The sequence below is a fragment of the Ictidomys tridecemlineatus genome, chromosome 11 (assembly GCF_052094955.1).
Source record: "Ictidomys tridecemlineatus isolate mIctTri1 chromosome 11, mIctTri1.hap1, whole genome shotgun sequence".
Taxonomy (NCBI): domain Eukaryota; kingdom Metazoa; phylum Chordata; class Mammalia; order Rodentia; family Sciuridae; genus Ictidomys; species Ictidomys tridecemlineatus.
Genome location: NC_135487.1, coordinates 107,678,454 through 107,693,172, shown reverse-complemented (window position 1 = coordinate 107,693,172; position 14,719 = coordinate 107,678,454). Strand labels below are relative to the sequence as shown.

General features: G+C 29.8%; 1 protein-coding gene and 1 pseudogene across 4 annotated transcripts in view; one reads left to right on the top strand and one right to left on the bottom strand.

Moving 5' to 3' along the window:
* The window catches only part of Sycp1 (synaptonemal complex protein 1), a 127,323-nt gene that overhangs the window by 52,223 nt on the left and 60,381 nt on the right, over positions 1 to 14,719 (bottom strand). For all 4 annotated transcript variants that reach the window (XM_078027064.1, XM_040287346.2, XM_013362682.4 and 1 more), the window contains 5 exons: positions 13,864 to 13,967; positions 11,792 to 11,909; positions 10,979 to 11,049; positions 6,537 to 6,618; positions 3,656 to 3,718 (listed from right to left, as the gene is read on the bottom strand). In XM_078027064.1, the coding sequence (XP_077883190.1) occupies positions 3,656 to 3,718; positions 6,537 to 6,618; positions 10,979 to 11,049; positions 11,792 to 11,909; positions 13,864 to 13,967 (438 nt within the window). The remainder of the gene's footprint in view (positions 1 to 3,655; positions 3,719 to 6,536; positions 6,619 to 10,978; positions 11,050 to 11,791; positions 11,910 to 13,863; positions 13,968 to 14,719) is intronic.
* LOC101976660 (mitotic-spindle organizing protein 1 pseudogene) lies at positions 9,128 to 9,461 on the top strand (annotated as a pseudogene).

Sequence of the window (14,719 nt, the reverse complement as noted above, 5' to 3'; positions counted from 1 at the left end):
ATGGTAAGACGAGCTTCAGGGCTCATAGACCTTTTATTTATAATTGAAAAAAAAGATAATTTACAACTCCCAACCACCAATACATATCTTCTGTTTTAATTTTTCTTTTTTTTTTCTTTTCTTTTTAGATGGACATGACAGATGAGTGTATTTTGACATATTATACATACATGGAGTATAACTTTCCATTCTTGCAGTTTTACATGACGTGGAGTTACATTGGTCATGAATTCATATATGAACATAGGAAAATTATGTCATCATTCTACTCTTTCCTAGTCCCATCCCTCTCCCTTCCCTTTGTTCCTCTTTGTCTAATCCAATGAATTTTTATTCTTCTCTCCCCACCTTATTGAGTATTAGCATTTACATATCAGAGAGAACATACGGCCTTTTTGGGGGGATTGGCTTATTTCATTTAGCATAATAGCCTCCAAATCTTTTCATTTACCATCAAATGCCATAATTTCACTCTTCTTTATGACTAATATTCCATTGCGTATATATACATTTTCCATTGTGTATATATACATTGTGTATATACTATATTTTCTTTATCCATTTATCTGTTGAAGGGCACCTAGTTTGGTTCCATAGCTTAGCGATTGTAAATTGAGCTGCTCTAAACATTGATATGGCTGTATCACTGTAATACGCTAATTTTAAATCCTTTGAGTAAATACCAAGCAGTGGAATAACTGGGTCATATGGTGGTTCCATTCCAAGTTTCTAAGGAGTCTCCATACTGCTTTCCAGAGTTGTACCAATTTGCAGTCCCATAACAATGTATAAGTGTACCTTTTTCCCCCAAATCCTTGCCAATATTTGTTACCTGTAGTCTTGATAATTGCCATTCTAACTGGATAAGATGAAATATCAGTGTAGTTTTAATTTGCATTGCTCTAATTGCTAGAGATGTTGAACATTTTTTCATATTGTTGGCCATTCATATTTCTTCTTAGGTGAAGTGTCTGTCCAGTTCTTTTGCCCATTTATTTATTAGGTTATCTGGAGTTTTTCAAGTTCTTTATATTTCTTGGAGATTAATGCTCTGAAGTACAAGTGGCAAAGATTTTCTCCCATTCTATAGGCTCTCTCTTCACATTATTGATCATTTTCTTTGCTGTGAAGAAGCTTTTTAGTTTTATACCAGTTTTGAGTATGAATGGATGCTGAATTTTGTCAAATGCTTTTTCTGCATCTATTGAGATAATCATGTGATTCTTATGTTTAAGACTATTGATGTAATGAATTATGTTTATTGATTTTTGTATGTTGAACGAGCCTTGTCTCTCTGGAATAAATCCCACTTGATCATAGTGCACTATCTTTTTAGTACATTTTTATGTGATTTGCCAGTATTATATTAAGAATTTTTGCATCTATGTTCATCAGGTATATTAGTTTGAAGTTTTCTTTCCTTGATGTGTCTTTGGTTTTGATATCAGGGTGATACTACCTTTATAGAATGAGTTTGGAAGGGTTCTTCTTATTCTATTTCACGGAATAATTTGAGGAAGTGATGTTAAATTCTTCTTTAAAGGTACGGTAGAGAAGCCATCTGGTCCCAGGCTTCTCTTTGTTGGTAGGTTTCTGATGGTGTTTTCTATTTCACTACTTTTGTTATGTTTAAATTTTCTATGTCCTTCTGATTCAATTTGGGTAGGTCATATGTCTCTAAAAATTTCTCAATGTATTCATGATTTTCTATAGATTTTCAAAGTAGTTTTTAATTATCATCTGTATTTTAGTAGTGTCCATAGTGATAAGTCCTTTTTCATCACAAATTTTAGTAATTTGAGTTTTCTTTCTCTTAGTTAGCTTGACTAATGGTTTATGAATTTATATTTTTCTCAAAGAATCAACTTTTTTGGTTTCTGATATTCTGAAATTTTTTTGTTTCAATCTCATTCATTTCAGGTCTAATTTTAATTATTCCTGTCTTCTGCTTTCTGTGTTGATTTGTTCTTCTTTTTCTAGGGCTTTGAGATATACCATTAGGTTGTTTATTCAGTGACTTTCTGTTCTTTTAACAAATGAGCTCAATGCAACAAACTTTCTCTTCTTAGAACCACCTTCATGTGTCCCCAAAATTTTGATGTTTTGTCACTGAACTCATTTACCACTAATATTTTTTATTTCATCCCTGACTTCTTCAGCTATCACTGACCATTCAATAGAGTATTATTTAGTCTCCAGATGTTAGAGTAGCTTCTAGTTTCTATTTTATCATTGATTTCTAATTTCATTTCTTATGATCTGATAAAGTACAAGGTATTATTTTTTTGTATTTACTAAGAGTTTCTTTGTGGCCTAAGATAAGGTCCATTTTAGAGAAGGACACATGTGCTACTGAGAAGAAAGTACATTCAGTCACTGATGGATGAAATATTCTATATATGTCTGTAAAGTCTAAATTATTAATTGTAATTACTAATTGGTGAGAGAAGCCTGTTAAAGTCACCCAGTATTATTGTGTTGTGATCTATTTGATTCTTGAAATTGTGAAGGGTTTGTTTGATATGTATAAATGTTCCATTGTTTAGGGTATATTTAAGATTGTTATATCTTGTTGATGTACAGTTCCCTTAAGCAGTCTGAAATAACCTTCTTTTTCCCTTTTTATTAATTTTGACTTCACATCCACTTTATCTGATGTGATGATAGAAACCCCTGATTGTTTATGAAATCCATGTGAATGATAAGTTTTTTTCCCCATCCTTTTACCTTCAGTTTGTCGATGTCTTTGCCTATGAGATGAGTCTCTTGGAGACAAGAGCTGTTAACTTTGGATATCTTGACTGTCCCATCCTAAACCAACCCAACACTATTCCTTCTGTCTGTATAAGCTAATGAAAACCAAATTTATTTACACTACTTACACTACTTTCAAATTTAAATTATCTTCAAAATTGGAGCCAATTAAAATTACATGGCTTTTTATTAAACCATTTCTTTCTTTTCAAATGTTCAAAAATATTTAAAATATATTTGATACAATGCCCAGAAATTCTTGAAAAGGTTTTAAATTACCCCAGTTTATGCTTAAGTAAATTGTGCATAGAAACTAAGTATTTTATTTACCAGAATCTTCAGGTAGAAGAAAATGCTGTTTATTATTAATTAGAAGTCAGAACTTCAGAAAGTGAACTACACTTTCCAGAGGACTGTGCATTATATGGAAAATTATATGGAAAATGTTTAGGACAACTGTGTCATGAGGTTCAGACAGGGGAGAAGTAAATTAAGATGAATAGCCAGACAAGTAAAAACACTTCACATAAACAAGAATAAAGATTTTTCTGTAACTCTAAATTTTAGAAATGGGAGAAAGATGATTTCTAAAATCATTTTGCCATTTTAAGTGTCGACAATAAATGTAAGTTGCTTAGAGTATGAAATTTGGGGGAAGGGAAGAGAAAACTAAAGAGGTTTTTAATAAAACTTTGCTCTTTGAAGCACTACACAAAACCCATAAATCCAGGGTCTCTTAAAGAAACCTGCAATAAGAAAAAAATCCCACATTCTCCAAAGCCTCCAAAGGAGAACTGAGATTTCTTTGTGCAGAATGTATAAAGGCTGGCCCACAAGAATGCAGTAATACTTATACTGCTACAAAGTTTTCATTCTCAAACATTTTGCAATTTGAAAATACCTTGTTTTCTAATATCTTCATTTGTTTATCTTTTTTTAAAATTTCACATTCGATGCTTCGAGCCTAGAAAATATTGACATTAGATTAAAAATGTTAACAGAATTTCTATTTTCTTCTGTATCTTTTAGAAATGAAATTCTAAAGCTTAGTCCTTTATGTTTATAAAAGTGGTTATCAGCTCTCCCAGTTTATTTTGGAATCCTTTTGAAAAAGAAATTCATCTTTGTACACGTAAAGATATAATGACTAGCTTGATTCAATTATCTCACAATGTACACACATATCAAAATATTACTTTGTAAACCATACCATAAATACATGTACTTTTTATCTGTCAATTAAAAATAGAAATCATCTTATTGTTTATATGTCAATGTTTATCATTCTTAGCTCAAAATCATTTTGCAACATTTTTATTAGCTTTCCCAGTTTATCCTGAATCTTTTAAAAACTATTATATATAAATGTTTATAATGACTCAAATATCTTTCACAACAGATATTATTATCTCTTAGATAATAATTTAAAGTTGAGGAAACTGAAACTCATATAAGTAGAATATTATGAAATAATAAATATCTAAACTAAGGTAGTAGTTCGGGGGAAACAAATATAATGAAATTAAATGTAAGGCAATCAAATTAAAAAGTATTTATAATTTGAATTCTTTCTGGAAACTATTTCAATAAATTAGTTGAAATCCAATCATGGAAAGCAGAAATATGCTAATAATTTGACATACATTTTGGGTTTTTTTCCTTAACTCATCACTAAGATTTTCTACATTGGCAAAAATAGACTATACTTTAAATTCATAATGAAGGACTTTGTAAATTAAATATCAAATTCATGTTTCCCTATCACATACAACATCGGCCTGTTTGTAGTAGCCTCTGATACAAATTTTTAAGTACTAAATTACATAACCAAGTATTTAGTGCATTAAACTCATTTGCAGGTTGAATTCAGAATAACTAATAAAGTTAAAAGAAAACATTGGATTTTGGAGAGGAAGGGGAGCATAGTATAGTCTTCAGATTGTAGAAGACCAGCTCTACTACTTGTTAGTCATGTAACCTTTCAAAGTTATTTACTCTTAAGAGATCTGATTTCCTAAATTATAAAATAAGAAAAAAATGAATTCTGGTTAAGCAAAATAACACACAGAAAGGACCTAGAATGTGCCTGGTCCATTATAAACCCTCTACTTTCCACTAACTCCTATTTGTAAGCCCTTGAACTATTTCTATAGTCTTAAGTTTTCTAAAGTATTAATATAATTAAAACAATACTCAAAACAAAACTTTTCAATAACATCAAACTCCTAAATATAACTTATGTTTCCTTAAATGATCCACCTTCATCTTTCACCCTCATCTCTATCTATCCTCATCTCTCCCTACTCTCTCCACTATTACAACTATCTTAAACTCCACTTTTTAGCGACAGTAATTTTTTTTTTTTTAAGTACTGGGAATTTAATCCAGTACCTCACATATACTAGACAAACACTACCATTTGCCACATTCCCAGCCCCCTTTTTAAAAAAATCTTATTTTGATACAGGGTCTCACTAAACTTCCATGGCTGGCCTTAAAGTTGCAATCGTCCTGCTTCAGATTCTGAGTAACTGGGAATAAAGGCTTGAGCCACCATGCCCAACCACAATTAATTTTTTATCATTGCCTAAATATGCCATCCTCTGTCATACTTTTAGGCGTTCCCATATAATATGTGTGTGTGTTTAACTTGGAATATTGTTATTCTCCTGTTATACTTGTATCCATCCCTCTACCTCCCATTAATTCCTATTAGTCTAAGTGAACTGAATGTCACTTCCTCCAAGAAGCTTGCCCTGATTTAAAGTTGGATTAGATATCCTTTCTATAAGTTCTAATAGGATCCATACCTAGGACCTATGTTTCAATCTGGCCAGCACCCATTCCTGCAAGGACTTCTTTACTGTAAATTCCACAGTAATTCTGCTCAGTTCATATAGTTTGATGAGGATTGACTCTTGTCTTCAGGAACAGGTATGTAGCTCAAGTCTTCAACCATTACTCTATCCCCTAGACACAATGATTGGCTTAGGAATAAGTAAATTGAACTAGGCCAGAATCTTCCCCAAAAATGTTTTCAGAGCTTTCAAGACAACTTTAATAGCTTTCCAACTGATTCTAGTGCTTTTCATCTCTCCCTACTCCATTCTCTCCCCCCAAAAAAGACTTTATTCAAACACAACTGTCCTAACCAAAGCAAATGATATCTGAACACAGCTCAGCACCCAGAAAAATGCTAAGCATATATAATAATATGTGTAGATAAAATTTGTCAGTAAATAAAAACATAAAGCCTTCATAATCTAGCATGATCTTTCTATTTTGGTATAATTTTGTCCCACTGTATAGTATATATTACACTGTATAATCATGTCACATATTTTGTACAATTCCAATTTGTGATAATATTCCCTAAAAACCGTTTTTTTTTTAAGTACTGGAATTGAATCCAGTACCTCACATATGCTAGACAAACACTACCATTTGCCACATTCCCAGTCCCCCTTTTTAAAAAAATCTTGTTGAAATTGTATTCACCAAAATATAACACGAACTTCTTAGTTTATTCCACAGCATGAGGCTTTTATTTAGCCTAAAAATGTAAATCAATGTTAAATATTGAGCATTCATTACTAAACATAATACTTTTTTCAGTTACAATCTATACATTTATACTATACCTATATTTTTAAGGTTAATGCCTTAAGACAGCCCCCATATCACAACTTATTTACACAACAGTATATGTCACTTTTTTAAAGACATAATGGTGGTGTTTTATGATTTGAGATTATGAGTACATATTATTAAATATAACATACATTTTCTTCGCTCTTGTCCAATTTAAATTTAACTTCATCTCCTTTCTGTTTTAGCTCTTCTTTCACAGACTCCAGTTCACTCCTAAAAGGAAACAGAAGAGTGACAATATAATCCAATTTTTATTTTATTTCATTTCTGACATTTTTTAATGATTTACTATTTTGTTGGTTTTTTTTCATTTTGTTTGGTATCTATTTTTATGTGTTAATACCAATAGGCACGCTTCCATGCCCATATTTAAATTAATTTATATATTTGTTTTAAAATTAATCACCTGGATTTTTATAGTCATTTTTCTATTTCTAAGACTCCTAGGAAAAAACACATTTTTTAAGCCAAGATTTCATTTTAAATGTTTTCTTAAGTCATAAATTAGTCATTACTCTAAGACATATCCAGAATTTTATACAAATAAATTAGGATTATAAATACGAATAATTCTAATTAAGAACTACATGACTAAAATATGTGCACATACTGTATATGCATAAAGTATATGCATAAAGTATCTCTGAAAACATATACAAGAAAATAGTGATGATTCTGGAGAGGGAAACCAGATAGCAGGAAGACAATGAGTAAGAAACTTTTCTCATGTGCTTCTTTGTCCCTTTGAATTTCATACCATATACATGTATTATCCTTCCAAAAATACTTTAATTAAAAACCTGTCTGTTGCACATGAAAATAATGTTGCTTTTCTGAGTAGGATACTTAAAAGCTATTTTTCTAATTTTAGTCTCCCTTGTTATCACTAATATATTGCGAGAAATAATTACTGTTTGTATAAAACAGCTGGCTTCCTGAAAACTGAATGTAGAATATTAACTCTAAGTGAGTGTTAAATTTATGATCAGTATATTCTTACTGTTAGAAAGTATATTTACATTTAGACTTCCATAAGTCCATATAGAAGATAGGCATGTTAAAAAGAAATTATCCAAATAACTTAAATTCTCTTTAAAAAGCATCCTTTCGGTTGGGGATATGGCTCAATTGCAGCGCATTTGCCTAGCATGTGTGAGGCCCTGTGTTCAATGCCCTGCATGGCAAAAATAAAATTTTTTAATTTAACTAAAATGTGGCCTCGCTTTGAAATGTGTCTTCAAACTATATAGTGGCTTATCATAGATATTCAACCTATTAAGATATTCAACCTATAAATAACAGCTACTTCTGAACAAGAAAATTAAGCAAAAAGGACAAAAGCAATCATTTTATAGGTATAATAAAAGATGACTTTCAAATGTGGAAAATAGTAACAAACTAACAATTAGTAAGCACTGACTGTGTGCCAGTTACTACACTCAAATTTGTATTCATAATGCCTCATATAATCTTCAAACAATTCTATGAAGATAATATATTAGGTCTAAAGATTATAAATAATTTAAAATAAGAGCAAGTTTTAAAGACCACATTCTTTAACCAAAAGTAAAAAAACAAAACTTCAAAACAAGTACAAACAAAAGTTCCAAAATATCTGGAAATCACCTAGATTAACAATGAATTTAAAAGGAAACCTAAAATACAAAACCAGATTATTTAGGAAAAAAAATAAACATGGAAAGTGAGTATCAAACCCATATCATAAATTCACAGCTGTGTTTAGAAGTAAATGACTTAAAGTATTTTTTATTATTTAAAAAAGAAAAATTAATATCAACATAAAAATTTTAAAAAGAACCAAAGAAAAGATTGATATTTGACTTCAGACAGGCAAGAAATTTCTAAGTATAAAAGAAATGGCAAAAATAAGAAAATCAAATTTAATGTAAAATAAAAATGACAGATTTGAGAAAATATACACTATAAATAAAATAGATTAATATTTTTAATGCTTAAATAAGTCCAAAAGAAAAGACCTCAAGCAGGATATGGTGATACATTCCTGTAATCCCTACTGGGGAGGTTAACGCAGGTAAATCTCAAGTTCAAAGCCAGCCTTACCACAACTTAGACTGTCTCAAAATAAAAATTTAGATGGGTTAGGGATGAAGCTCAGCAGTAAAGCCTCTAGTACCAAACAAAACAAAACAAAAAAGAAGGCCTCAAAAGATTAATGCGCAAAGGTATAAAAAGACAATTTCAAAAAGAAGAAATTCTAAGAAGCAAACCTGAAAAATTCCAAAGCTTATCCAAAAATTTAAAACTATAGGCCTGGGGTTGTGGCTCAGCAGTAGAGTGCTCACCTACCGCATGTAAGGCCCTGGCTTTGCTCCTCAGAACCACATAATAAATAAATAGATAGATAGGTAGATAGATAGATAAATAAAGGTATTGTGTCTAACTACAACTAAAACATAAAGAAAGTATTTTTAAAAAATTAAAACTACAAATCATAAATACAATGTGTTATTTTTATCTTTTAAATTATCAATAGGTTAGTAATAAAATCCAAAAACAAAACATTTTAGAATCAGCACTTTCATATGATTTTTGTTGTATTGCATCATTTACAACTAATAAAATATATTGTAAATCATTTTATTATCAAGTCATTTAAATCACTTCAATGACCTAATAAATTCTTCCACTTGAAATAAATTCTATCAAATTCAAAATCAAGGGGAAAAGAACCTACGTTTACTTCAGAACTAGCTATCATAGTGAAAAACTGGAAAATTTAGATACTCAAAAGTGAAAACGGAGCCTCCCTCAGCCTCCGCCATGGCAAGTGGCAGTGGCACCAGGTCTTCAGCAACCGCAGCGGCGAATCTGAATGCAGTGAGGGAAACCATGGACGTTCTGCTTGAGATTTCAAGAATTTTGAATACTGGCTTAGATATAGAAACACTGTCTATTTGTGTATGGCTTTGTAACAAGGAATTAACCCAGAAGCTTTATCATCTGTTATTAAGGAACTCTGCAAGATTACTGAAGCACTAAAGGCTGCTGAAAATATGACAAGCTGACTTTCTGGAGAGATCCTGAGGAGATATGTCAAATTCCTCAAGAGAATTTGAAGATTCCATTTTAGTCAAGAATGAACAGTGAAATTACTGCATGCAGCAGTGTAGAAAAATTTTCCTTTTTAAAAAAAGAATTATAAAACCATAGCTTTATAAATCAGTGGAAAGTGGCTTACAGAGAGAACTATCAAATGTATTTGCATCGCTCTTTTTTTTTAATGGCCCTAATGCTTTGGCATTGCTATGTTTATATTTATGTATTCCTTATTTATAGCTCTGATAGCTTTAATTTTCTAAGCAGTATGTCTATCAGATGTGCACATCTGCTGTGCCTGCTGGAAGTATATGGAACCCATCAGTATTGATGTGTCGTAGTTATGACTTGTTGACATTTCTATTATAAACTTTAATTTTGAATTGTTTATGCATAATAACTGTTGATTTATGTTGTATCAGGCTAAAAGTTGTCAAGATTTTAGCCACCATGTAAGAATTTGTATTTAAATTCCCCATGTATACCAGAATCTTGTTTTTTAAAATAAGAACATAGAAAACATTTCTTATAATCTTCTCTTTAACAAAGAATATTTAGTTTTTTAAATAATTTTTGGGCAGTTAATAGTGTGAACTAGATCATTTTGTATTGATTGAAAAATAAAACTTCTAGAAACAGATTTTAAAAGTAATAACAGTGCTTAGCTTAGTATTGTTTGTAGTTTGAGTCATTTACATCGAATAAGAATATTAGTTGAGAATGTTTTTCTAAGTTTTATATTCTATAAAGGCCTAAAAATAATGTATAAAGTGAAACATAGCCAACATACAAAATTCCTTTTTACTTTTATTACATAAAAGTAATTGGAATTCTTATCTAATAAATATGATGTAGATATATAATAAGATAGGTAGTGTTTCAATGAATATGTAATATTTTCTGAAGACAGAAGGATTTCTAGTCATTAAACAAAAACTAATAAAATGTGTACCAGGAATTATAAGTTTGCCTTTCTAAAATAAAAAAAGCTAAATAATATTATTAATCTACTTGATTAACTGGTGTATTAAAAATAGATGATTGTGAAAACACCTAGAAACATGAATAATATTAAATGGAAGAACCACAAATAAAATTGTATATCAATGATTACAAGCAAAGACCATTCTTTAATATAGAGTGGGCATAAATATTCCTATATTATAATAGCTGATGTGGTTATAAATAACTTTTAAAATTTCTTTCATATAAATTCTCTGTATTATGATTAGTATACTTTCTTAAGTAAATATTAAAGAATTAGAAGGTTTATGATGCTTTAAAATTGACCTTCATCTAATTTTACTGTTTCAACACTAAATATAAAGGAGAAATTACAATTTTATTTTTAAGCAAGATTCCAAAACAGTAATTAGTCTAAATTTTGTATTTTATATAATATTCAACAAAAGTTAAATTTAAATTAACCATAACAAGTTAACAGAAAATATCAAAATCTATTGCCAGATAAACAAGGTCAATTCATTAGTCTTGCCTTAATTGTGTTTCTGTTTCTTCCAGATTTTCTACTTGTTTCAGTATCCTTTCTTGTTGCTTTTTGCTACTCTAAAGAGATAAACATTGTTTATATTATTTTGTTTCAACAAAACTAAAACTGAAATTAATATTTAAAACATTTATCTGTAACTATAAAACTTATTCATACATAAAGCAAGAAAACAGGCTACTTAATTTGCACAGTTCCATACTACTTTTCCAGGCTTATACTAATTATTTTCCTAACAATCTCTATATCATAGTTAACAAAACTTTTATTTCCCAATGATACTTTGAGCCTCATATCATTTGTTCATATTGTTCTGGTCTGAAGAAATGTAATCTGTTGTCACTTACTGTACTCAGAATTCATCTTTTAAGGTCACCAAGGCAGAAGTGATGGTGTAAATCTGAGAACACTTTGAACCACTAACAACATAAATGATGTACTATGCTATTTTAAGTTATTTAAATATTTACTATTTTTCTATTGCCATAAACTCTTGAAATGCTATTTTATTCATCATAGTATCCTTCAGAGTCATCTATGACTTAATAATACTTATTGACTAAATATAAAAATCTTAAGCTTAAAATTATATTAACCTTATCTATAAGTAGCCTCTACATTCTGTGGCCCATTATCACCATCTCAGATTAATAAACACATTTTTATTCTGAAACAAAGTATCAGCTCTAAAATAATCCTATTTTTTTAATCTGAAAGAATCTTCAGAGGTCATCTATCTAAAAGCCCCCTAATTTTACAGGTAAGAAAACCAAGTTACCAGTACTTCCTTTTTCAACTCACATTAATATCTTCTTGCTGTTTCTTGATTTCTAGGGCCATATTACTTGTTTCTTGTGTTAGTTCTTTGTTCTCTAGTGAAAGCTTGTTGCAGCTTGCAGTTAATTCAGTATTCTTAAACCTATTTTTAAAAAATATTTCATACCAAAATACTTACATATGAAATTACATGATGATATGAAATTTAATTCAAAATAATCTTAGGAGAAAGAAGGGAGGGCTAGGAATATAAATAAAACAAGATGGGCCATTAGTTAATAATTCCAGAAGTGGGGTGTAAGTTCATCCTGATTCATCACACTATTCCCTCTACTTTGTACATGTTTGAAATTTTTACATTTTGTTTTCAAAATGTCATAGTTTCCTTGGTTATTCCCTCATATTCTGATTTCCTCAAACATTTTCACAAACTCTGAAGGACACATTATTTTCTTCACGTAACTTTTTTATTTCTAATAATATGTCTCAGAAATTTCTTCAAACTTCTGATAATTTGATTATTTTTAATTAGATAACACTAGGTTTAACTTTTGTATAATACTAAACTGCTGTTATAAGGTTTCAAATATTCCACACTGCAAGACAAGACTGCAGTGTGGAATATTTGTTACTGGTTGCAGCCAGGATCAATTTTAAATGAGCACAGAATTGTGTGCTCTACCGAAGGATTTCAGGAGTACCTATTATCTTTTTCTACTTAATACTGGAAATCCACTGAAGTGGAAATAAAATTTTTCCACTAAGCAATGAAAGATTGAAAAAGAAAATGAACCAAAGGGAATATAAATTTATATTAAAGTATTAACTAATCACTCCATTCATCAAAAGAGATTTGGGTTACTAAATAAATTTTACCCAGTGCTCCTAAAACATACTATTCAAAGGTAATCAGGGAATGGGAACCAACCAGGAAAGGAGAGGCTACTGCATAAACTATTTATGGCCCTAAACTAGGGCCATATTACTTGTTTCTTGTGTTAGTTCTTTGTTAGTTCTTTGTTATTTTTATCTAGAGCTGAGAAGCAACCAAAAGATAAAAACAATGCTCAACAACAGAACGGCTACCTGAATTTATTTCTCTCAGTAATAATACAATAATTATTTCTCACACTTAATTTCCAAACTAACGTTCAATTAAATATATCTTATTTGGATAATGTAAGAAATAAATTTGCATGTTAACATTTTATCAATAAAACCTATGAAATAATTTAGGAAAAAACCCAGCTACTTAGAAGTACAAATGTTATTTTGTCAAAAAATAATACCTCCAAAAAGGTAATAGAGTTAATCCCTCTGTGTCTGTGGGTTCTGCATCCATGGAATCAACCAACTATAGAATGAAAATATACAGGAAGAAAAACTGCATCTCTATTAAACATACAGCCTTTTTTTCTTGGCATTGTTTCCCAAACCACACAATATAGCAACTATTTACATAGCATGTACATATTGTATTAGGTATTATAAGTAATCTAGAGATGATTTAATATGTGTTATGTTATGCATGTTATGTGCAATTATTATGCTTTTTTATATATAAGGGACTTAAACATCTGCAGATGTTGGCATACTCAAGGATCTTAGAACCCATCTTCAAGAGAAAACTGCATACTGATTTTCTAAAGAGGTTTAACTTTGTTATGTACTATTTTTATGTCAATAATTTATACTTCCTGCTGGGCATGGAGGCGCACGCCTATAATCCCAACGGCAAAGGCAAGAGGATCACAAGTTCAAAAAGCCAGCCTCAGCAATTACGTGAGGTGCTAAGCAACTCAGTGAGACCCTGACTCTAATAAAATACAAAAAAAAATAGGGCTAGGAATGTGACTCAGTGGTCGAGTGCCCCTGAGTTCAATCCCTGGTACAAAATAATAATAATAATAAAAATAACTTCCTTTAGCAATAAAACATTATTAGCAATAGTACACCATCTTGATCTTTCATTTGGAATAAAGTGCAACTTGAAATCCATTCATATAAATATTGAACATAATTTCCTAATTTATTATTTATTACCAGAAAGCTTAGCAATTGAATATTAAACTACATATAGATAATGGATAACATACTTCTCTTTCTCAAGCTCAGTTTTCAGATCTTTAACCTGTTTTAAACAATGCTGTTCACTTGTTGCAATGGCAGTTAACTGTATTTTTAAATCATGTACTTCTTTCTGCAAAATAAACATACATACCCAAGGCAAATGTTTTTCCATTCAAAATATATGGTCACTCTAAGTAATCAAGTCTTATGTTTGGCAAAAAACATGTCAGGGTATGCCAAATATTTAAAATTTAAGTAGATTAATGTGATAATCATTTTAATTTTAAAATAAATGATCAATGACAAATGCAATGTAAATAAATTCTACCTTGATACTGTCAAGTTCAACCAGAAAAATTATATTTATATATTACAAAATATTTTGTCTGATTTACTCTACCAAGTAATTAATTTCAATTAAAAAGTTATATTATTGATGAAAATGTTAATTAATAAAATCAGGTAGTATCTTAGAAATAAAGATGTTCTTAGTATTATAGACAGTTTTTTATAACATAATTTTGTTTATGGACTGGAAACATACTTTAAATTCTAATACTATAATATGAGCACTATAAAATATATTACAATATAAGAATCTAACTTAATAAAGACAAAATTTCAAATATACCAGTTAAGAAATACTTAAGACACCAATAAATGTAATTGTTATAAGCCATAACATTATACACAGGATTGGTATCTTAAATGTAAACCTTTCTTTCCCACATTATAATCTAAAAGTTCTCTATATGTAATATTCAAATGTGATTTTAACAATCAAGTAACCAAATTTCAAATTTATTTTTATTAATTTAAATTTTAATAGCCACATTAGTTACATTTTAAAAGTTAATGGGAATGCATATTTTTAAAAAGAAG